The sequence below is a fragment of the Ostrinia furnacalis genome, unplaced genomic scaffold, assembly GCF_004193835.3.
Source record: "Ostrinia furnacalis isolate ACB-3 unplaced genomic scaffold, ASM419383v2 OfSCF7316, whole genome shotgun sequence".
Taxonomy (NCBI): Eukaryota; Metazoa; Arthropoda; class Insecta; order Lepidoptera; family Crambidae; genus Ostrinia; species Ostrinia furnacalis.
Window position 1 is genome coordinate 430,771 of NW_021137555.1, and position 24,736 is coordinate 455,506.

The 24,736-nt window shown below is 40.6% G+C and overlaps 3 protein-coding genes across 9 annotated transcripts; 1 reads left to right on the forward strand and 2 right to left on the reverse strand.

Annotated features, from left to right (window-relative positions):
- Positions 1-1,899: 1,899 nt before the first annotated feature.
- Positions 1,900-2,940, reverse strand: mRpL49 (mitochondrial ribosomal protein L49). The gene is made up of 2 exons (XM_028319725.1): positions 2,793-2,940; positions 1,900-2,409 (listed from the first exon to the last, which is right to left on the reverse strand). Exons 1-2 carry the CDS (start codon positions 2,907-2,909, stop codon positions 1,942-1,944), a joined length of 585 nt encoding a protein of 194 aa, XP_028175526.1. The 5' UTR covers positions 2,910-2,940; the 3' UTR covers positions 1,900-1,941.
- A 43-nt stretch (positions 2,941-2,983) lies between these two features.
- On the forward strand, positions 2,984-21,413 carry east (enhanced adult sensory threshold). 7 transcript variants are annotated; one of them, XM_028319718.1, is made up of 12 exons: positions 2,984-3,129; positions 3,686-7,242; positions 7,471-7,540; positions 8,624-8,827; positions 9,434-9,578; positions 11,777-11,948; positions 14,447-14,482; positions 14,668-14,772; positions 16,158-16,309; positions 16,856-17,939; positions 18,429-19,046; positions 19,447-21,413. In XM_028319718.1, the coding sequence occupies exons 2-12, from the start codon at positions 3,715-3,717 to the stop codon at positions 20,059-20,061; spliced, it is 6,729 nt and encodes a 2,242-aa protein (XP_028175519.1). In that variant the 5' UTR covers positions 2,984-3,129; positions 3,686-3,714; the 3' UTR covers positions 20,062-21,413. The 7 variants fall into 7 exon arrangements, with proteins under 7 accessions (XP_028175519.1, XP_028175525.1, XP_028175523.1 ...); XM_028319724.1 differs by having other exon boundaries at positions 7,471-7,495; XM_028319722.1 differs by lacking the exon at positions 2,984-3,129 and adding an exon at positions 3,162-3,220.
- A 300-nt stretch (positions 21,414-21,713) lies between these two features.
- On the reverse strand, positions 21,714-24,736 carry LOC114363865 (homeobox protein MOX-2). The gene is made up of 3 exons (XM_028319726.1): positions 24,230-24,736; positions 22,836-22,987; positions 21,714-22,346 (listed from the first exon to the last, which is right to left on the reverse strand). Exons 1-3 carry the CDS (start codon positions 24,504-24,506, stop codon positions 22,218-22,220), a joined length of 558 nt encoding a protein of 185 aa, XP_028175527.1. The 5' UTR covers positions 24,507-24,736; the 3' UTR covers positions 21,714-22,217.

A 24,736-nucleotide genomic window follows, 5' to 3' on the forward strand; every position in this document is an offset into this window, starting at 1 on the left:
GATTGGTTAAATATTAAAATATTAATTAAATTCGAACATAGGCTCGAGTTTGAGTGTCGATCGATTCAGATAACGAATCATTTAGGTTTTAAGACTTGAAGAACCAGGTTTAACATAAAACAATAGCACATGGTCATCATTAGGTGCCTGGATATCATCAAATAGGTAGGTACCTACTACATTTTAAATCTGAAAGGGAAAGTCATCTACCTAAGTAGGTACTAATCTACTTAAATAATTCATATCTACCCTATTTTACTCTAATGTCGTAACTGTAATACCTACCCTCCTTGCATAAACCCTCCTTAACAACTTATTAGATATTCAAAGACTAGAGGAACACAAGTTAAGTAGGTAGGTCCTACACACCTCTAATAAAGTCCAATAAAAGTAATAAAAGTAGTAAAACTGCCACCTTACTTCACTTACGCATTTACGTAAACGTATTGATTAAACAATAAATAGCTATATCCATCCCACCTACCATCTTACCTACTTACGCTATGTGCCTATTTACTTTTCTTACATAACAGATTTAATTAGTGACGAAAGTGCACATTACATTGTTTAAAAAGTATGTAAGTACGAAATAACACCAAAAAATCATTATTTAAAATTGAATTACTTTACCTACCTACACCCCGTAGATTTTTTTGTGAATCATCAATCATTTAAGTGAATCATCCAACCCCACAGTTAATGAAAGCTCAATTCGTTATAAAAGGTAGGTATTAAAACCATATTAAAGATTTCAAGCCATAGCACGCTAGGTAGGTACTATTAACTTAATATTTACGTAATACAATGATTTTTAATTACTACTGCTAGATACAACATGACGTCATAACTAAAACGCGTCGTAATAAACTATCGCGCTGCATTAACCAATAAATATCAACCCCCACGTTACTTTATTTATTACTGTTCTATTACAATGACCAGCGAACACGTGTATGGCAAACTGACTGAAAGCGCTTAGCCTTGAAATACATTATACCTACCTACCTAGTCCGTACTTTATGCCTGTACGTACGGTTCAAACATCGATTTCTGATTAACACATCGCTATGCTATTTAAATGAACAAGTTTGCGACGAGATAAACATAAGAGAAATACAAATAAAAGCAATTTAAAACATTTAAGACGATTATGTTAGTCAACAAATCGAATTGTACCTCCATCGCTGTCTGAAAAGCGTGCCAAAGCGTTTAATAACACGCGCATAAGATACAGAAAAGTTGTTTTGAACAAAGAAGTGGACTCGAGTCGAAAATATATATCGCAAGAGGCCCAGCATACTCCGGGCGGATGTTATATAGCTACGTAGATAAAACCTTCCGCCGTTGCTAGCGCCGCCGGTGGCGTCTGAACGAAACAAACTTCATGCCGCGTACACCACTGCAAAGAGCTTTCGGATGATAACCGTAATGTTTTATTATTTTTATTAAGTATGCAAGTATTTTTTTTTGTATAAAAATATGCTAAAAATGTGTTTTTTCGTGAAAATATATTCAGAATTAGATAAATAAAGTATGTGAATTGGATTAAAACTTATAAATGGTAATAAATAACTGCGTAGTGTGATTAATGAGGTAGTAGCCTAATACTGTTTTTTGGTACGTAGTAGGTACATTAACTAATGTGGTGTAGCTGTTTTTTAAATGATATAAAATTATGATTCTGTTCATTTTATAATTTTATTCATGGTAAGAATTTAAATAAAAAAATGAAATGTACCTAATTCCAAAAAAGAAAATGTACCTAATTCCAAGAAATAAAATAAAAAAAATTAACTTATTATTATTACTTCATTATAACCATATTTTTATTTATAACCTTTATTTACTAAAATATATCTAAATTTTATTGAGTTTTGCAGTAAGAAATAAAACAACAGCTCTAGTTAAATCAATTTATTCTCTACAAATTTGTCGTTCTACTTAAAAACCTTTAGAAAATGCCCATTCTTGAAGATCATTGACATAATCTCCTTTTACATCGATAAATGTGCCTAGCTCATGTACTCTAGTTTCTACATATTTGTTATGTTTCTTTTTTAATAAACTTTTTATTTCATCGTTCAGTAACCAAATATCACCATCAATTCCTTTCAATCTAGTAATTTTGCGCGCACCTCTGTTATACAAATTCAAATATATCGGAATTTCGTGGTTTTTATTTCTTTTTAAGAAATAAGGATGATTAACTGCTTCTTCTTTAGGTGGTACCCAACCAGACGGATAAGAATCTTTAGGCTTCACTTTCGGAATGGTTTCAAACGGCAAAAGTTGTTCAACGAATGCCCATTCAGGTGGATTTTTCACTATTTCATAATTGTATTGTTCAGATATTTTGTCCGCAAATGGTGACTTCGCATAACTTGAGTAACTCCGGGAGGCGAGTGTTGTCTGAAACAAATATACATAATCAAATTAATAACGTAGTTTAAGTACCTACATAGGTTTTTTTTATTAATGTGTAAGTAGGTACTTACACATTAATAAAAAAAATCGTGAATACGATTATTGACACACATGATGTTAATATGACTCATGAATCGAATTATTACTTGGTACTTAAATGTGTACAATAAAAAATAACTAGAAGTTGATGTTAAAAAAAAACAAACAATTTATTAATGATATTGAACAGTCATCTGAAAAAATATTATTATCTGCAAAAATTACAAGAGCAACCTCTTTGGACGGGTGTACACCCATAGTTCTGTCACATGTCGCAGTATAAACGACATTACAGCACAACGCGAGTGGAAATATAATAAAATAATTACCGATAGTGATTCTGGGGCTGATTTTATTCCTAAATCAGTCGAGTTGTTCAAGATTTGTCCAGTTTTTCCGGCAAAAAGTCGCGCAAACGCGCACCGTGAACGCAACACCGTCGCCATTTTGAATAGCGAATAGAGCGAATTGCTACAAGAGCAATAAGAACTATATTATTCGTTTCGAAGGAAACATTATGGCGGACGCCTGCAGACATTTGGGCTTTTCAAAAATCGTTTTCTAAGTATAATCGCGAGTTTTTATTGAACTTTTTCGCATATTATGGTGCATTGTGTGTCCAACTAACTGTTTATTGTGGTTTTTGGAGGTTTCGTTGGATAAATTGTGAGTATTTTGTGAGGACATTGCAGAGGTGCGCCACGGCTAGGGAAATGATTTGGTGCTTTCGTCCGACGCACACGCAGTCGCTCAGCTGGTAGGTGGCGTTAGGTGTCAGTCGCGAGGTGAGACCACCAAAACAACGAGTTTTTCATGAGTTTTCCGGCGCGATTTTCTAAGCAATGACAAATGTAAACAAGTGTTTCGTCAACTTTTTAAGTCAACTATTGGCCGGAGAAGTTAAATATGCAGTGAAATCTGTAATTATTTCTACAATAACGTCAGAATTGTGCGCGAACTTGGGTATTGTCGAGCGCTCGCTTTTGTTTACTGCGATTTGTAGATTCAATTTATATGAGAATGGGGTCAAAATGTGTGATAATTGCTCTCATAAAACGTTACTTTATTGTTTTAATTAACGAATAATGTGAAATTCATCAAACCAGTGAACGTAATTTGCCATTAATTTTTGACGATGTCCAACAAGTAGTTTGGTCAGAGTTATAATACCACGTTGATAAATACAGCCATGGTGACTTATTTCTAACTTTCTTCATTTCAGGTCCAAATGGCAAGTGATATAGGCATATTATGGCTCAATGTCGTTCCCACTTAAAAGTAAAGGAGTCATTGAGAGTGAAAAATACTATTTATGCTAATAAAGACGACAGCGGCTGTGATACCTGCCAAGAAGAAAGTTTAATTGACAGTAACCTGCTTGAAGTGGATGGTGACACCGACCCAGCTGACCCTAGCTTAAAGAGCCCTCGCAAGCAGCGAGCACCCTCCTCAATCACTCTCCGGTCATCTCACAGAGGCAGACCTGAACAGGCTTTACCTGATGTCGGAAAAACGGGGTCATCTCCCACCACACATTCCAACATGAAAACCAAACAGGTCAAAGATGAGTCGGACAAGAGTATCGATGAGGACACTATCATAGAACCCAAGACCCGCGCTCGCAAGAAGGCATCTGACATAATTGAAGAGGAAAAAAATAAACCCGGTCAAGATGAGCCGAAGACATCGAAAGACTTAAAAAAACCTGTGGCCAAACCCAAGGCAGTCGTGAAGAAGCGACCTCTGGGCATCAGGAAGGCTTTAAGGAGCAAAAAAACTGTGGTATCAAAAGACAAAATCAAAGCTGTAATCAGACAGACTGTAACTCGAGGAAGAAAAGCTGCAGTCAAGCCTGCTTCTGGCAACTCTCAAGAAAAGGAAACCGTCCCATTGATTCCTATCACCGAGATCAAGAAGGAGCCTGTGGAAGAGGCCACACCGAACTCAAGATCATCAAGTCCTAAAACAGCTGGCAGAAGGCAGCGGCTCACATCTGACATGGTCATGATGAAATCAGTCCTCGCAGACTCCCCGAGCAGCCTGGTGCTGGGACCACGGACTAGCCCATATTCGATGCGATCTGAAAGAAGTAACAGCCCATTACTTTCGGAAGGGAAAAACCTTAGAAGCGGAAAACCAAGAAAAGTTAAAAGCAACTTATTGAATGAAGTTGTTATGAAAGAGCAAAAGAAAAGGCGTCGATTGCTCTCTGACTCAAAAGCTGATGCCACAGAAGCTAGTGAAGACTGCAAGAAATCGAAAAGGGGACGCTCCTGTTCCAGAGACGGCAGTGAGATATCCAAATGCTCGGACATCACTGAATCAGACATAAGTCTGAGTGAACCAATCAATGATGCGGACGGCAAGGAGCTCAACAAAAAATTAGATAAATCTAAGACTGACCTAGATATAGATATTGAAAATAATGTACAGATCTCGACTACTGAAAAAGTGCCTTCTCTTACTGTTGACTCCAATATAGCTGAAACCAAAATAGATGCAGAACCTAGTTGTGTCGACATTGAAAAAAATAAGAAAAAATTGAGCTTAAAAAGAAGTACTTCATTAGACTCGGACAACAATAATAGTAATAGGCTAAAATTAGAGAATTTAAATTCGTCAGATATAGAACAGAAAATATTGATGAAGACTGAAAATAATACGCTTTTTGAAGCTCGTAGTAGTATACTGACTAGTATGTCCAAGACTTTTAATTCAAAGGAGATGTCTAAAAATATCAGAAAAGCAAGAAGGGGGAGGAAAGCGGCGGCCACTCCGCGGCCCGCCCCGAGCGCGCCCAAGAGCTCCGCGCCCGTCGTCGCCAGCGACTCCACAGAAGACAAGCAAGAGACTCTCGAAACATTATCAAAGGAAATCGACGACTTAATTAATAATCTAGACCAGAACATCGACCGTGATCATGAAATGGCAACCGCTACAAACCCGGTCGAAAATATTTTAGAAGAAACACAGACCAAAACGGTCTCTAAATTTTATGGAATATCAAAGCCTCTCGGTGATAATAATAGCATAATAACTCCTGAAACTCCAGTTAAAGATAAAGATTCGATATCATCGGTGACGAATGAAAATACGCCTTCCAAGAATGATGATAGCGAAAATATTAGACTGCACTATGAAGAAGATTCAGTTGAGAAATCCACTGATACCAAACACACTGAAATAACTTATAAAAAAGTTAATCCTGTAGCTAGCATTGATAAATTGATGGACAGACTGAAGGAGTTTGAAGAATTTGATAAAAGAAGACAAAGACAAGAATCTGAATCCAAATCAAGTGACAACAAGTCAGTTATGGTTTCAAATGATGTTGTATTAATTCCAAAATCTGGAGCTGAAATAAAACCATTGAAGGACATTCAGTCTGTAAGGTCACCTGAAAGACCTTTTGAAAAAGAGAATGTATTAAGTTGTTTCGAGAATAATTCAGCTATATCAATAGTCAAAAGGGATCAAGTTAGAAAGTCTGTAGATATTGACTTCACCAATTCTGTTACTTTAATCAAAAGGAATAGCATAAGTGCTAGAAAAGAATCAACTAGTTCCAATCATTCGAAAGAGTCAGATGCAATCAGCATTTTTGAGAAGTCTTTGGGCAAGGATGTAACATTGACTGAGATCAGGAAATCCGTGGACAAGTCTGCACCAGCTGCTCAGATTGATAAACATCAGTTGGCAACAGTCCAACCAAATAATGCAAGCCAAAACTTGGGAGGTGTAGTTTTGGACTCCAATCAGATCTCTATAACTCCTAGAGTGGTTAACGACCCTAAAATTAGCAATAATGAGGTCAAAATAATCACAAAACGGAAGTCTAGAGAATCCATATCTAGGAAATCGTCGGAGTCTGCAAATGAGTCTGAAGAGAAGATGGCTACGTTGGAAAAGATAAAATCGCCGGTGCATCAGATGAAGTCTCCGCCCCTGCCCTTACCTACGGCACCTGTGGCGGCCAAGTCCGAGGCCTCGCAGCCGATAGAGACAGAAGCTCTTCCTCCACCTATCGAAGAGTTAAAAGCATTACCTGAAGATACATCCCTGACCACAGAGATCTCAAAGGTTGAAGGCACACCAATAACAGAGGCTCAAAAGCCTGAACCTGTTGTGACGAAACTGGTTGATCCGGCGCCTATAGTGGAGGCTAAGATTGACGACAAATCGCCAAGTCCTGCCATCACCCAGGAAGATAAAAGTCTGAAGCAATCTCCTGAAAAGATGGCGGTTGATGAAAAACCTGACGATGCCAAAGTAGAAGAGACGAAACAGGTTCCGAGTGAGGAAAACAAGATCAAAGCAACTATGGAGAAAACCCCACCTGTTGAGCCTGCGAAACCCGTCCGTAGTACGAGTAGAAACAGCAAGTCTGCTCGGAATTCTATAGAATGTCAAGCTGGTCCCAGCAACGTCTTGCAAGAGACTCCCGAGAGTCAGAAGCGCAAGGAAAACGTTTTACGGACGCTGGGCTTGCTGACGCACAAGGCAGCTAAGGAGGCGAAAATTGAGAAATTGAAGGAAAAAGAGCGCATATACAAGAGTAAAGCCGCGAAGTCCGCTTCGGGAGCGAGTGTCGTGCACACTGGAAGTCTGAAGGCTGTGATAAAAATTAACAGGAACTCTGGGGACAAGGATAAGAAGAGGTATAGGAGTTCCTTGAAGATGACCTTCCAGAAAAGCAAGAATCGATCCGGGAAGCTGGCTCCGGACGGTGGCGATGCGGCTGATGATGACGACACTTACTACACGATAGAGAGGCGCGAGGTGAGATCTTTTAACTATTTTATTCACCCTCTCAATTTTCCACCATAACTTAATTTCCAAAACTGTGCAATTGGAACTGCGAAAATCGTCAGATACTTCATAATTTCTCATTCATCAATTTATTTAAAAACCTTTTTAGTACCAACCTCAATCTAGCAGCATTTTACCCACAAAAAATGGAGTAATTTTGTAAGCTCGAGGTAAATAGAGTAAACTTTTGGTCCACAGGGCGGCGCGGGCGCAGCTTCCGATGGTGGGCACAGAAAGTCACATTACAGTAATCGACTTAACAATCATGGTGTGTGGATTATGCACTCACACTTAACTCTGTGACTATGACAAACATGACTATCAAAAATAGCTTTTTAATATTGTTCTGTAATCTAAAATCTTAATATTTAGTTTCATTGAAACTTTTTCACTAAAAGTCATGTTTGAAACAAGTTACTTATTTTATGTGCAAGAGTTCTTTTAGAAAAATTGGCAATGTTTGCACTGTTGATAATAACTTAAAAAAAAAGTTAAGTGCTAATTTATTTCAACCTTTAAATTCATAGAGGTCATTGTAAATTTGCCTATGACTATAACTTCATAAATATATGTTATTATTAAAGATATTAAATCATTAAACTTAAAAAAAATACAATTTTTAAATTAAAATAGAACTCTTGCTGCATAAATGGCCAAGGTTTCACGAATGCCTAACACTCACACAACATTTAATTTTAAAAGCACATTATGTACTAATTAATTATAAATAATGTGTTTATAAAATAAATAACTCATTTATTTTTAGTGAAACTTTCATATCTGGTAGAAGGTATTTTAAAAACAAATCAATGTTTTAAATACTCCACTTAACATTTTGATCTAGGTTAAGTTTAAATTTTTATTTGATCTAAAAACAGCATGAAATGTAAACTTTTAACATCCTGCATGAATATAAACCTGGTTCAACTAATTTAACCATTTTATGTTTACATTCTGATATATTATAACAAATTATTATCTTCCAAAATGAACTATCTTAATTGTTTTATGCACAAGACTAATGAAGAATTCAAATACTAAAAAAAATAAGGTGGTCAGAGAATGCCTGTAGCTAAAATTTGTTCCTAAAGTTAGGACCTTAAATTATTTATACACAATACACAGTCCCATCCGAAAAAGAGTGATTCTGTTGCAATTGGTGTGTGTGCAAGTAAATTAATTATTTGAGATGTATCTCTTAAAAAAATATTCTATTTGAACATCAGAATCATCCCTTTCGATAAGATAGCAGCAGATAAGTATTGTTTAAATCAAAAGGGAGGCTTTTGAGTGATTCTTTTTATTTCTCTTTTCGCTCTAATAAAACCTTGTATTTGATTCATCCTATCAGAAACAGAAGCGGTCCCCGAGCCGTCTGAACCCAAGGAGACCCTGAACCTGGTGATCCCGGAGAAGGCTTCTTCGTTCAGCATCCACCCGGGCCGGCTATGCCAGGATCAGTGCTTCTACTGCGGAGGGAAGTTCGGACTGTTCGACACGCCCTGCCATATCGCCCAGATGAAGAGCGCTGAGAGGCAGAAGAAGGTTTTGGACAGTGAGTAACTTTCTATATTCTAGCTAGGATGTTTAGGCATGGTTCTTCAAGTCTCGCTGACATTGGGAGAAAGTGACCCTTAACAGGATTTTATTGCTTATTTTATTCGGAAAATATACAGTGAAACAGTAACAGACAAATGTTGGTCTCGAAGCGCTGGTAGGGTAAAAAGATTATGAGACATGTAGAGGCTCCTTAAGAGCAAAAAGACGATTTGTAAGAACTATTTATTAGTCTAAACAAATAAATAAATTTTGACTTTGACAATGCTTAGTGTCCCGAACATAAGTGACGCGATATTTAGCGAAAACTTTTGCTCCAAGAGCTTGCGCATTGCGCTCTCGGACATTTCAGATGTGTATCCAAGACTAGAGCTTTAAATAATCCCAACTCAAGAAGTTGTTTCAAAGTAATAATAATAATTAGCTGCTCTAGCGTCGTTTCTTTTCTTTAGTTTTCAGTTGGGAAGAAACAGACAAACAACAGTTTCCAAGTATGGACTAGACTGGACATTTTGGGGATTGGTCATTATGAGAATTATTATACATTTCGGGAAATGGACATTCTGAACTTAAAGGGTTCTTTAAATGTCTCTCTTGTCTCCAGACGAGGAGAAGCTGACGAGCGACAGCTGTTTATGCGACGCGTGCTTCCGCCACGTGGACCGGCGCGCCAACTGCCCGTCCTACCGCAAGCGCCCGCTTGTCAAGCAGCCTACCGATACCCTGATGATGACCTCGGCTCTCGACGTGTAAGCACAGAATAATAATAAGTACTACGTACAGAAGTTTTACTTCGCGAAGGCATTTAAAAAAATGTATGCTCAATGTCATTAACAATATGGTGTAATTTAGCTTGTCTCAAGAGTCAAGCAAGTTTGTCAGAAGTTTTGTTGACAAACGTCAGTGATCGGTACTGCGCCGAAGCTATAGGGCTGACTTCGGTAAAATGATGTGACGTGAGGTGTCAATCTGCAGAAAATGGCGTAGGAAATACATGATTTAGCATGAATTATCATGAATAATATTAACTACTTATTTACCTCTCAGTGTCTTCAGGCAACTTAAAAAAATACATTCTGTGTTTTTATTATTATTTACGCAGTTAAATACTGCACAGTATTTAGTACACCATTTTCTTTATTTTCTTCCATCATACACAAGAATACGCGTGCGTGAGTCAATGTTCGCTCGTATGTGAGGCCTTGTCGAATAGTACTCTTGTAGGGGGCAATCGTGCGTGTTTTGTTTTCAATGTAAACTCGCGGAGATGAACAGGCCTGGTGTAAGTATCAACATACAGTTTAGATTTTTGATGCTGGAGAGAATAGTATGCATGGGTACAGTAGCGTCAAATAGATAGTGACGCTGAAAGTAACCATAATCATAACCGGCGTTTATTGTATGGGGTTAGACAAATTTTTGACGTTTGTTAAAGTTAAAGGAAGATGGTGTTCATCATCATCATCAACATCAACAGCCCTTTACAGTTCACTAATTGACTATGAGCCTCCTCCATGTCAGTGAAGGGTTTTGCCATCTCCACGCTTGGTAGGCGGGTTGGAGATCGCAGTTTAAAAGATTAACGTTTGTCAGAGAGCGTTGCTGTCCGTTCTCTGTGTAATGTGTAGTCCTTATTCGCCTCTTAAGATACCCGCGGGAATAGTAGGGATTGTTGACAAATGTATTCTGCCGTCACCACACGGCGTAACCCATGGAAGATGGTGTCACCACAGAATAATAATAAGTACTACGTACAGAAAGCTTTAAATAAATGTATTCTCAATGCCGTCAACAATATGGTGTAATTTAGCTTGTCTCGAGCACCGTTTCGTTGACATACATCAGTGATCGGTACTGTGACGGTGCCATAGGGCTGACTTCGGTGAATTAATGTGTGACGTGAAGTGCCAAACTTCGGAATACATGATTAATTCTTTTATTATTCAGGCAGTTAAATACTGCACAGTATTTAATACACCACCGTTTTTTTTTCTATTTTCCATCGTACATAGTTGATGTCTTTCCAATGCAAATGGGTGAAGAATACGTGTGCGTACGTCAATGCACGCTCGTGATTGTCCTGTCGATTAGATGTCCCAGGAGGGGTCGTCGCGCGTATTTTGTTTTCCATGCAATTCCACATTTCACCAGCTCGCACTAAGCGTTTCGACGACTCGTTTATAATGCGAACAGCTGGGGACTGGAATTCGCTGCCTGCTGCTGTATTTCCTGAACACTATAATCCGGGCGTTTTCAAGGCGAGAGTGAATAGGCACTTACAGGGCAGATATGTACCATCCTAGACTGCATCTCACTTAACATCAGGTGCGATTGCGGTCAAATACCTGCCTTGTCTAGCATAAAAAAAACGCGGAGATGAACAAGCCTGGTGTAACCCAGCGTAATACACTCGACATCAAATAAATCGCACCTCCCGCGACAAGCATTTTCAAACGTATGCATCCCCACTTCCCACCAATATTGGCACCATTTAAAAGCCTAGTCTGTTCTAACCTTCATTTCATTAAAGGAAAGGTTTTTACCCCAAAAATGTGTCTAGGGAAGTATCCAGAGTCACTTCTTCAAAAAATAGGTAGTTACGCTAAAGCCAACTTTTATGGCTATAAAACTGTTAAGTTGGGATTAATCGCTATCCATCTGTTAAAGAGGACACGTGAGATCATTATTTGGTTTTATAACCTATAATATTGGTCTAATTGATCCCATAGGTGGGCCCAAAGTGAGGTATTTTTTTCTAGTCACATTTATGGTATATGTTAATCATTTATTAAGAAATTAAATGTGTTTTTCTTTAAGGATATTTATTGGGCTTTCAAATAACACCAATATTGTTGGGGCACCATGATTGTGTCAGAAGAAAATCGTTAAAGTTCGCGTCGCGGAAGGTGCGGTTTATTTGATGTTGAGTATATTTCGTTATTCCCAGGAGTCAGCCCGAGAAGCCTCCGAGCCCTACCGAGGAGGAGAGCGAGGAGGAACCGACTCCAGGCGAGGCTGGGCGCCGCGCCACGTGCCACACCGAGGCCTGCGCCGCGCCCGCCGACCACTCCATCCGCCGCAAGTGGCTCATCAAGATGCGCTCCAGCGTCAACAAAGTGGTCAGTACACCACCACCCTTATTTTAGTAACTAGACCAGGGGTGGCAAAACTTTTGACCTGTGAGGTCTACTTATGCTCGAAAATATTCCTTTCGGTCGGTCAATTTATAGATAGATAGTCAGTGTTCTTGGAGCGAATAAAATAAAATAAATTTTAAAATAAGTTCAGTTTATTTAACTCTCGCGGGCTACTAAAATCGTCTTCGCGGTCGACCTCTTGGCCATCACTGTACTAGACAATCTGTAATAAACATTGTGGCAGGTTATACTCTACATTCGCCGCAAGTGGCTCATCAAGATGCGCTCCAGCGTCAACAAAGTGGTCAGTGCACAACCACCCTAACTTTAGTAACTAGACAATCTTTAAAGCCACGATAGCCGAAAGGTGAAGGGGTCCCGGTCGGACTAGCCGACTCGTGATCCGAGGAACTATTTAGTTTAGTATGAGGGGCTAACGGGACTATTAGTAATTTAATTTGTAAACTAATAATCTTTAAAAAAGGATCTGTAATAAATATTGTGGCAGGTTATACACTACATCCGCCGCAAGTGGCTCATCAAGATGCGCTCCAGCGTCAACAAAGTGGTCAGTACACCAACACCCTAACTTTAGTAACTAGACCAGTAAGCCTAAGATGTGTGCCACAATAGATCAAACCTGGTCGAGTTGGCGCAAATAAAGGCCCAGAAACCAATAATAAAAAGCCTAAGATGCGCGCCGCGATAAAAGGTTATCACGCCATTTCATCGATTTTGCCCATACATTTTGACTTCGATAAAAGTTATCACGGCGCGCATCTTAGGCCTACAGGGGTGGCCAAACTTTTAGCCTGTGAGGTCTACTTATACTCGAAAATATTCCTTGCGGTCGACTGCAAGGTAGAGTTTAGAAGAGTGAAATAAAACATTTTAGCAGCAACAATACTACCACGTCACGACCGACCGAAACGTGTGAGTTGAGTACCTATATTTATAGTTAGATAGATAGTGTTCTTGGAGCGAATAAAATAAAATACATTTTAAAATAAGTTCAGTTTATTTAACTCTCGCGGGCTACCAAAATCGTCTTCGCGGTCGACCTCTTGGCCATCATTGAACTAGAAAATCTGTAATAAACATTGTGGCTGGTTATACACTACATCTGTCGCAAGTAGCTCATCAAGATGCGCTCCAGCGTCAACAAAGTGGTCAGTGCACAACCATCCTAATACTTAGGCTGGGTTTCACCATCTTACTATTTAGTTGAGTCGAGTAATTTGTAGCTAAATGTGTCCGACCACCAACTTTTGTCGAACAGCTAGACAACTTAGTAACTAGACAAGCTATAATAAAAATTGTGGCAGGTTATACACTCCATCCGCCGCAAGTGGCTCATCAAGATGCGCTCCAGCGTCAACAAAGTGGTCAGTGCACAACCATCCTAATACTTAGGCTGGGTTTCACCATCTTACTATTTAGTTGAGTCGAGTAATTTGTAGCTAAATGTGTCCGACCACCAACTTTTGTCGAACAGCTAGACAACTTAGTAACTAGACAAGCTATAATAAAAATTGTGGCAGGTTATACACTCCATCCGCCGCAAGTGGCTCATCAAGATGCGCTCCAGCGTCAACAAAGTGGTCAGTGCACAACCATCCTAATACTTAGGCTGGGTTTCACCATCTTACTATTTAGTTGAGTCGAGTAATTTGTAGCTAAATGTGTCCGACCACCAACTTTTGTCGAACAGCTAGACAACTTAGTAACTAGACAAGCTATAATAAAAATTGTGGCAGGTTATACACTCCATCCGCCGCAAGTGGCTCATCAAGATGCGCTCCAGCGTCAACAAAGTGGTCAGTGCACAACCATCCTAATACTTAGGCTGGGTTTCACCATCTTACTATTTAGTTGAGTCGAGTAATTTGTAGCTAAATGTGTCCGACCACCAACTTTTGTCGAACAGCTAGACAACTTAGTAACTAGACAAGCTATAATAAAAATTGTGGCAGGTTATACACTCCATCCGCCGCAAGTGGCTCATCAAGATGCGCTCCAGCGTCAACAAAGTGGTCAGTACACCACCACCCTAACTTTAGTAACTAGACAATATTTACTTGTTGCGCTTACCGCGTTACACTCATCACTGATTTAGGCTGAGTTTCCACCAGAGATGTGCGAGGATGTGTAGCGAAGGATGTGTTTGTAAAGAACCAGTAGAATCGCTTCATTTACATTGCCTCGGTATATCTGGTGGACACGCAACCTTAAGACCCAGCCGGAGTGTCATTCCACAGTCATGCCAGTCCGTCCGGTCGCCGAGCAACCCGAAGCTACCCATCCTTATCGCTCGCGCGTAATAATATTGTTGTCGCGGCTGTGCGACGGGCGGTCGCAGTAAGTGTGCGAGATGAGGATGGGTAGTTTGGGGTCGTTCGACGAAATTCTATCTGCTCGGCGACCGGACTTTACAATAGTTGGCATTTTTCTAGTGGTTAAATATTGTTCTTTTGTTGCAGCTAAAGCTAGAATGCGACTACCCAGGCCTCCACACGATCCCGCTGTGCGCGGAGCACCACCGCGCTCTGGCGCCGCTTATGGCCTGCCGCCTGTGCCGCCGCCGCATCACCAAGCACCACAACGTGCACTTCATACACCACGTGAGTACTGGTTGTAAGAATGTACCCTAGTAGTTGCCAGAGTGTACCCTAGTAGCTGGAGTGTACCCGGGCCCGCACACATCCCGCTGTGCGCGGAGCACCACCGCGCGCTGGCGCCGCTCATGGCCTGCCGCCTGTGCCGCCGCCGCATCACCAAGCACCACAACGTGCACTTCATACACCACGTGAGTACTGGTTGTAAGAATGTACCCTAGTAGTTGCCAGAGTGTACCCTAGTAGCTGGAGTGTACCCGGGCCCGCACACATCCCGCTGTGCGCGGAGCACCACCGCGCGCTGGCGCCGCTCATGGCCTGCCGCCTGTGCCGCCACCGCATCACCAAGCACCACAACGTGCACTTCATACACCACGTGAGTATTGGTGTATTCCGTTGTAGTTGTAAGAATGTACCCTAGCAGTTGCCAGAGTGTACCCTTGTAGTTGCTAGAGTGTACTCTAGTAGTTGCCAGAGTGTTCCCTTGTAGTTGCCAGTGTACCCTAGTTGTTGCCAAAATGTATCCTAGTAGTTGCCCGAGTGTACCCTTGTAGTTATAAATAAATAATAAATAATAAATATTTTGTACAATTTGGACAATTTCACACAGCGCCAGCTAGCCCCAAAGTAAGCAACTTAATGCTTGTGTTATGGGTGCTAGCTTAACGGATATACTACTTATTTACTTTTTNAAATAATAAATAATAAATATTTTGTACAATTTGGACAATTTCACACAGCGCCAGCTAGCCCCAAAGTAAGCAACTTAATGCTTGTGTTATGGGTGCTAGCTTAACGGATATACTACTTATTTACTTTTTTTTTAAATACATAAATATTATACATAGTCACACCCAGACCCGTCACAGAAATTAAAATTCATCATTTCAATTTCTGCCCGGCCGGGAATCGAACCCGGGACCTCTCGGCATAGTAGTCCGTTCTGAACCACTACACCAAACGGCCGACAAAGACACAGTTGCCAAAGTGTATCCTTGTAGTTGTCAGAGTGTACTCTTGTAGTTGCCAAAGTGTATCTTGTAGTTGCCAGAGTGTACCCTTGTAGTTGCTGAAGTGTACCCTTGTAGTTGCTAGAGTGTACCCTAGTAGTTGCCAGAGTGTACCCTTGTAGTTGCTGAAGTGTACCCAGGACACGGGCCCGCTATGGCTTGTATAAACACCAAAGTTACTCATTCAGTTGTTGCAACATACCTACTTAGTAAAAAATCATATAGCCTCTTAATGCTTACTGTTAGATAATGGCCTCTCCCATAGAATCCCACAGTGAGTGGCTGAGTTATCAGCTAACCGCATCTCTCACTACATAAACTGTACTTAGTTCAAAATAGAAAAATGCTGCTACTATACTTCATTTCATTAGCTTTACAGTAACGATCATCAGATCGTATCCAGACGCAAGCGCATGGATGCTGGACAAAGGCCTCTGTCTGAGAGTGTGGCAGCACCAGCAGTGGACTTTTGTTAGAATGAACGTACATTTACAACATAACTGCCACTTCTTGTGACGTATCAAGATGAATTTTAAATATTTATTAAAACGTCGTTTTCCTTACAGGGCTACCTGGAGTTGAATCCGTTACTGAAAGAGGCGGGAATCCCGGTGCAGTTTACAGAGCGGCCTTTGCTATGTAAAGTGTGCCGCTTTTACTGCACGCTGCTGCAGCGCTCGGGACATGACGACAACCAAGCCAAGGGCTATCGACGCAAGTGAGTACATGGCATTCTAGACCCTAAGACGAGGGAGTAAGGTTCAAACTCCCGGCGCAGTTCACAGAGCGGCCATTGGTTTGTAATACTGCACGCTGCTGCAACGCTCGGGACATGACGACAACCAAGCCAAGGGCTACCGACGCAAGTGAGTACATTTTAGACCTTGAGAGAAGGTAATAAGGTTCACAGTAGGTACTGAAACTCCCGGTCAGTTATGGGTGGTTGAAGCTAGTACACGGCATTATAGACTTTAAGAATATGAGATAAAGTTCACTGTAGCTACTACGGTTGTTGGTCACCAAGAGAGGTGTGCTGCTTCTACAGCACACTGCTACTGCGAGCGCTCAACGACAACCAACAAGTGAATTTAGTCGATTTTAAGATGTAGGCTAGGGTACGTAGCATTGTCGACCTTAACATGAGGGAATAAGGTTCGCGGTGGCTACTAAACTTCCAGCCAGTTTTACCAACAATCCTCTAGAGTTAATGGGACCTGTCTACAGCTGTAATATTGATTAACAATTATGATTTTTTTTTTTTCAGGTTACTTCAAATACACAACGTGGCGGTGCCCCCTGAAATCCAAAATGAGCCGATGGACGCTATTATGCAGGATGAGAGCATCGCCAATAAACAGAAGAAGAAGCAACGCATCAAGTCCAAACAGAGGAAATCCTCCGACCCTGACAAGACGGGAGACAGCGAATCCTCAGAGAGAACCACGCCTCACGACGAAGGCTCCTCCCCTGAGAAAGTCAAGGACGAACAAAGGACCGCCCAACCCCTCGAAGAAGACATTGAAAGCCTGATCTCCTCAAACAAAATCCTAGTTCCTGGAGCCAAACCTCCTTCAGAACCAAACGCTCAGAGTGACGGATCAGAGTCCGAAACATTAGACATGGATATGCCTCTCCTGCCTTTAGATAAACAGACAGAGCTTCAATATTTGCTGCAAAAGCAAAACAACCCGGCGCAGTTCCTGCAGAAAACGCAGGTTCTGAACAAAACTGCGAATTTGACGCAGAAGCAGAGAGATATTATGAAGCTGCAAGCCATGTCTGGTGTACATAAACCAGGTCAACAGCAGAGAATTAATGACAAAAACGCCAAGAGAATACACAAATTGGGTCAAATAGTCGCCCACAAAGACAAGACCGTCCGAAAGGACGACCTAGAAATATTCGACCCGGATAAATGCAAAGATGGAGGCATACCTGTACTCAAAAACATATCCCTAAACGACGAGTGCACCATAGAAACTATCCCTAACAAGAAACCAGCAGATATCAACACCCTCAAAAACAAATGGCAAATGTCGGAAAGTTTCACTCAGGTGAAGAAAAACCTTAGTGAATTATCAAAGAAACTATCAACGGGTGAGGCTAAAGAGCAGAAGAAAAGTGACATGAAATACTCAAATCCTGTTCGTCGTCTAGAGACCAATCCTTCCATATCCGTCCGGGAATTGTTCCCAGGTGAAGAGGAGATGAACTTACAATGTAATATAGAGTTCAATAATGTGAAAGGTGTGACACCCGAGGGCTGGGAGAAATGCTCCAGCGTGATTCAGTACGACGCTGATACGAGGCGTCTGTGGCACGAGCTGCAGCGGCCCTATGGGAACCAGGTAAGAAAGATAAGGAATTATTTAAAGAGCCCTTTACAATGAGGGCTATCGTTTTTATACTTAACAGTTGGCACCCCTGGCGATTGACAGGACCTTACTCTACAGTGGCGCTTACTGGTGAGCGCTAAAACGATAGCCCTCATTAAAGCCCCCTATAATGTATATTCTTTTTTATAATGTATATTAATCAGACACTACGAAATTTGTTCTGCCTAACACTCGATGTTTTGTTGTTGAATATGGTTTAAAAATGATAACTTTTAAGAGTGCCTGACCTAAGCTGTAAAAATGCGTAATAGGTTCCAAAACACTTAAAAATATTTTTCTTCATATTGATTTCTGATATTTTAATAGTTACTCGGTGTGGAAATGAATCCATCATCCGAATCCATGATCATTAAAATAATGTCTTTTTCTTGAGTTGTAAATGTTGTTGTTTTATGTATATTTTAGTCAAAATTTAATAAAATCATTTCATTTTCATTCCAGTCTTCCTTCCTACGCCATCTGCTGCTGCTAGAGAAATATTTCCGCAGCGGGGACCTAGTATTGGCCCACGGCGCCGCGCCTCACGCTGCCATGTACAGCGATTCAGTCCAGGCCCGGCTCCGAGCATATGACAACATTCCCAGCGAGCCCAGACGAGACGCACCCGTCAGCCTTATCGAATACCGCAAGAAACCATCTGTAAACGGAAAAAGTCTCCTCAAATCAAACCAAGACAGCGACAAAGACCCGAAGAAGTCAATGCCGCCGCCCCCAGGCGTGCTACCCAAGCCGAAATCCAAGTCCAGCGAGAAGTCAAAGTCTAAGGCACTGCCACCAGAGCTGATAGCGATTAATACTCCCAACGCTCAAGGCCGCAAAGCGATTCAGAACGTTCTGCACAATATTCAGCAGCTAGTGAAGGGTGTATCGGCGTCGGATCCTACTGAAGTGGCAGCGGCGCCTTTGCCTCCGCCCATGCCGCCGGCGCCGGTGCCGATAACGCCGGTGCCGGTGAAAGAGGCGCCGCGGGACAAGAAGGAGGGGCCTAAAGCGGACACGCCCAAGAAACAGAAGACTAGCAGCAAGCCGTGGCGGCCTACGCTCATGCCTATTACTGCGGTGAGTGAACATTTTTGGTTCAATACTTAACATAAGTTTTTTATAATATAATATTTTATCATGAATAAATAAAGAAATAAAATTTATCAAAAAACTAATATATCAGTTCGCGTTTGAAATATGTTTCGTTGTTAAAAAGCAGCGCAGTTTTAAAGTGCAGCAGCGGCACTTAAGATTAATGCAGTTTTTTTATTAGTTATATTAAAGTTAGATGATCATTCAGACTACAGTGATCTAATACAATTTTACTACCTTGAAATATTTGTGTAGTTCTTTCGTTATTTACTTTCTCTAGGTGCCCTTGATTATTATATATTTTTTTGTTTTTATTAGAGTTTCGTTCATTCATTGACTGAATTGTGACGATAAATATTAATTTGAGCTCAATTTCCATCCACAGGAGAACCTAGCGAAGATCGCCCGCGAGCCCACACAAGTGGCGGTCGACGGGCGCGCGCTGCCGTCCTTAGTACAGGTGATGTCTTCGGGCACGCGCTACCACATCACGCTGCAGGACTACAACAAGATGTGCGTCATGCGTCGCGAAAAACTCCAACAACTCCAAGACGGCCGCCGCGACAACGAGCCCGTCGTCACTGAAATACAACCCTCCACCCTCCTCGGCAACGGGGGCACCCTCGTCCAAAACATCCCCCAGGACGACAAAACCCCCGACAAAGCCGACCCCGAAATCATCGTCCAACCCATCGGCTCCAACGCCGCGAACATTCTCAAGAACGTCGGCCTGAAGAACATCACGATCGCGCCCATCCCGCCGAAGACGGCCACCGTCACGTCGCAGACGGCGCCCGCGCCCTTCGTGACGTCGCCGTCGCTGCTCGTGACGTCGACGCCGGTCAAGCTGCCGCAGCTGGGCCCGGCCGTGTCCGTCACGAGCGAGACGGTCCCGGCGGTGTCTCCCGTAGTCGCGGCGAGCCACATGGTCCTGCCGAAGATCCCGAAGTCCCTGACGGTGATCCCGCAGACCGTAGCGGCGCCCGAGCCCCGCCCATAACGAAGCCTGATCTTCGTGGTGGTGTAGCGACCGCCCGCGACTGCGCGCGAGTGACGTCACGCCGTGCGAGTGACGCGGCGTTGTGCAGTCGGACTCCTAGTGTATCGAACCCCGTAAATTATTGATGACGCCTATTCTCGTGTCGCGTGTGGTGTAGTGTAGTGCCGGACGGTGTGCGCCGCCGAGGCGATGCAATATGATAAGTGAGACACCGGTTGAGCCTTATAATTATACTGTGTATTATAGTAGTGTAGGAGGACGTTTTTGAGCGCTGTGAATTATGGTGACGAGGATCGTGTTGAATATATTGTACTCTCAAATATTAGGTTTTATTATTTTATTTTGTGCAAATGATACGAAGGTCTTTGTGAATTACGATTCGTTTGTTTCATGTCGTGTTTTAAATTGGAACCACCTATATTTATGGTACACTTCCTGTGAGAACCTGATATGTTCATGAGTAAAGTGATGATAGTAAAAAATATTTTATGATAGAAGAAATATTTTCCTACAATAGCTAACTAAATCACTATTCTTTCTATATATGTATAATAATATACTTACATATTAGGGATGCTAGGAACGTAATCATTAAATTAAGATATCCCATGAACTGTCGTAAATATTGTATATTATTGTATCAAATAGTTACATAACTGTACTGCCAATTATTGATGAGTCATAAGACTAAAACAAATAGTATAATATATCCATGTAAGCAACACAAACTGTAGAGAAAATATACATTCAAAATTCTCTAGTCAGGTTTTACAATGCATTTATAATTTATTTGAATAATTCACGAAGAAACCCGCTGCCCCGCACCTCGTATCATTTGCGTGAATGTAGACAATTATTATGTATAGATATGTATAGCATTAACGATATGTTGTATATCATTGGAGCATATTTTTCCATTGTTGTATTTTAAGATTTCCTACTGAATAACCTATGTACGCAATAGAATAATATAGAACACTAAAACTACCAAAAAATGTCTTTTCACCCACTAAACAAATTCTACCTACCTACATTTAAACTGTATGAATGAACTCTTATTCATCACAATTTACACTATCCTCATTGTAAACTAATAAAGAATAAGTATTGAAAATGACATTGGTCCTTATTTAGATGTAACTTTTATTATACATTATTATAGTAAACCCACATAACATACATTGATGAATGATAATTACTTATATTAAATGATCTTACTATTGACAGAGTACCAGGAGTAAATTAATGGTACACACAACAAAATTACAAAGAAGTGATTAAATTCGTGCCTAATTAAGGTAACAATTTAATAAATACATAGTGTATGTTACATACATAGCACAGCAGACATGTACATACACAGAACCAGATGAGTGAAGTTTCGATTTTATATTCATAGAGCTCATGGTTGAAAATTGTATGTTAAATACATATTATATATCTATTGTTGAGAATTACTAGTATTTTATTTTGGTCCACTAATAGATTACGGTCCAATGTTAACTTAGGTGTTGTACAGCAGTTTGCTAAGGCGATGGTTTGCGCGAAGAATCATGCTCATTTGACGTTCACGAAGTGAAGTTTGCTTTGGAAGGCATCGCCTTATCAGATAATTTGAATGTTATTATAATACTGCTAGGTATTTTAGTATTTGGAAGTTTCATCACTGTTTTCATATTTTTTTTGATCGGTTGTCATCGAGGTTAAATGCTGACAGGTTTTTGAACAAATTGTAGGCCCTCATAGCCCGGATGCTTAGTTTCTTCCAAAGATAGTGTGTTAGTTTACAATATTATTATTATTTTTTAGTTTTATGTTCGGCACGCGACTGTCCGCTCGTGCCGGAGGTATGAATTGTCTAATAAACATATCCTTATCTCCTGAACTTTGTGTTTTCTTGCTGCTTACATTATATTACATTACATCATTAGCTATTTACGCTAACCGTAACTTATTAAAAACCAGCATAGTCTTCTAAAAAGTAACAAAATTAATGTTTAAATCTACAAATTGAAACCCATCATAAGTAGGTACATATTTTTTCATGTTTCAAAAGAGATTTCATTAAAAATTTTAAACGAAAGAGCTACATTAACGATTTCGATTAGGTAATATTATTTATGAGAATGATACTTTGTCCATTAGACTAAATTATCTCAATGCGTCATGGCTGGCATACATGTTGCTTGGGCGGTATCAGACTCGGTCTCTTTCTTCTTGCTGTACTTCACGGCTCCCTTAGTGCGTTTCCACTTCATACGCCTGTTCTGGAACCACACTTTCACCTGGCACAAGACAAAACAATGATTTTTACCTTATCAATAGAGTGGCTAAAATTAGTAACATTTCCATAAACTACATTTATCACCATAAATCACGGGAATCGAACTAGCGTCTTCTCACTCAAATTCTCAAATCAGTTGTCCATCCGATTTAACATTTTTGAGTTATTACTCCGAATTTTGAAAATGAATAAATATCCTTGGACATTTTACACTGCGACTCTAGTCCCAAACTAAGCAAAGCTTGTACTATGGGTACTAAACAACGGATATAAACATACTAATTACTTTTTTTAAACATTAACACCCCGACCCGTCACAGAATTTCTGCCCGGCCGGGAATCGAACCCGGGACCTATTCGGCATAGTAGTCCGTTCTGATCTACTACACCAAACGACCAACTAAATACTTGGTTGGAGTCATAGTTTCTAGATTTTTCCTAAAAATGTCAAGTCACTTTAAGAAAAAAAAGCATAATGAGAAAAACTGACCTGTCGTTCAGTAAGATTCAGGGCGACGGCGATCTCATACCGCCGCAGCCTGGTCAGGTAGTTGGCTCTCGCAAACTCCTCTTCCAGACTTCGTATTTGAGCTTTGCTGAACGCTGTTCTTTCCTTGCGACTGCTGCCAGGCGAGCGAACTTCTGATAAAAGAAAACTTAGATGTACATAAAATATCTTTTATTTTCCGCATGATTTGGTTTAACCAAAATCTTCATACTTCATCATCATCATTTCAGCCATAGGACGTCCACTGCTGAACATTGGCCTCCCTCAATGCTTTCCATTTTGATCGATTGTTTAGCGGCCTGCGTCCAGCGCTTCCCTGCTACCTTTATGATGTCGTCGGTCCACCTTGTAGGTGGACGTCCCACGCTGCGTTTTCCGGTACGCGGCCTCCATATCAATGTTCATACCTACTTAATATAATTTAATTTTTTAAAGCTTTTTTCAAGTTTTTCACCAACTACACAAGAGTCTACACATGCGTGTCCAATTGATGAAATTTAAATGAATCACTTGTAAATAAATAAGTAAACATTGTTTAATTTAAGTTTAATGCACTACCAGTGATTTGTATTGTCTTTATTCACTGGTAGATACTTGAAGGAATAAAATATAACTACAATTCAGTTTCATACGCACCCGTAGGTACGACGTCGTAAATAACGAAAAAACTTTTTCTTTTGATCTCAGTAAAATTATCATAGTTATAACTTATAACAGTAGGTGTTAAAGACAGCAGAGATCAAATCAATCGATAGCAAATGTTAGCGCCGGCGCCCGCGCATGTTTACGAGGAGTTTTATGACCACCGTTGTTTGTGAGCTTCCTGGCAGACAGGTGTGTTTTATTGCTTTGTCGTAGGATAGGATAGCTAGCTACTAGCTATGTATTTGATGCGAATAATGTTTTGATAAATATCTTTATGAAATTTCTTATCATAAACAATCAATGGCATACTTAAGTATTCGCAACGCAAGAATGTCCCTACATACAGTGCCGTAACTAGCCTTTTATGCGCCCGGTGCGAGCTTTCAAAACTGCGCCCTTGAAAAATGCTTGGTCTGGTCATTTCTGCGCCCCTCCAGGGTCTGCGCCCTGTGCCTGGGCACCGCTGGCACCGCCCTAGTTACGGCACTGCCTACATACAGCTCAGAAAATAAATTTAATGTCATTAAAAAGCAATGGTTAACTAAGAAAAATACGGAAATTATGATTGTATTTTTCAAATATTTTTTAATTTTGATAAAATAACAATAGCAAATATCGACTCAAATACGTAATTTTGTCACCTTATAAACAACTTTGAACTTGTCTCAACTCACTTTCAGTTTGCACCTCATAACACTGTTATGATAACAGAAGCATTGTTACTATCTTACCTTCCTCACTGAAGCTGGAAGACGCACCTCCAGCGTCAAAATCCGTCTCCACCTTTACCAAAACTTGCCGCTCGTTCCACTCAGCCCAATCCCACTGATTCCCATCGCTGGGACCGTCAAACATGTGCCTTTCCAGCTGGCGGTAATCGTAGAACATCGGCAAATAGCTTGGGTGGAAGACATCTTGAACCACTTCTTCATGACACGGGATATCGAAGTAAGTTTCCTGAGTATCAGTCGAATCATTGGGCATGAAGTCTGGTTTTATGAACTCCATTTTTATTGGCAATTTTTAAAATTTCATTTATCCGATTGTATCAAATATTTTTTCCGTTCTTTGCGTCATTTAAAAATAATTTTCAAATTTTAGTTACGGTTGAAAAAACACTCGATGTCGTAATTAGTACCGACTACAAACACAATAAAGTTAAACATTAGTTAGATGTTTTTGACTTTCAAAGTTCTTCACTAACTGCAACGGGACTGTTTCAGGTGACCACTGAATAC

Bases quoted from the DNA above. Each gene is read 5' to 3' on its own strand.
- LOC114363865 (XM_028319726.1), bottom strand. From the start codon at position 24,506: ATGGAGTTCATAAAACCAGACTTCATGCCCAATGATTCGACTGATACT. The intron at 22,988-24,229 runs GTAAGATAGTAA...TTCTTTTATCAG, and splicing joins TTCCAGCTTCAGTGAGGAAG to AAGTTCGCTCGCCTGGCAGC. The intron at 22,347-22,835 runs GTCAGTTTTTCT...GTCTTGTGCCAG, and splicing joins TGAATCTTACTGAACGACAG to GTGAAAGTGTGGTTCCAGAA.
- east (XM_028319718.1), top strand. From the start codon at position 3,715: ATGGCTCAATGTCGTTCCCACTTAAAAGTAAAGGAGTCATTGAGAGTG. The intron at 7,541-8,623 runs GTGTGTGGATTA...TCATCCTATCAG, and splicing joins TAATCGACTTAACAATCATG to AAACAGAAGCGGTCCCCGAG. The intron at 9,579-11,776 runs GTAAGCACAGAA...CGTTATTCCCAG, and splicing joins ATGACCTCGGCTCTCGACGT to GAGTCAGCCCGAGAAGCCTC.
- mRpL49 (XM_028319725.1), bottom strand. From the start codon at position 2,909: ATGGCGACGGTGTTGCGTTCACGGTGCGCGTTTGCGCGACTTTTTGCC. The intron at 2,410-2,792 runs GTAATTATTTTA...TATTTGTTTCAG, and splicing joins CAGCCCCAGAATCACTATCG to ACAACACTCGCCTCCCGGAG.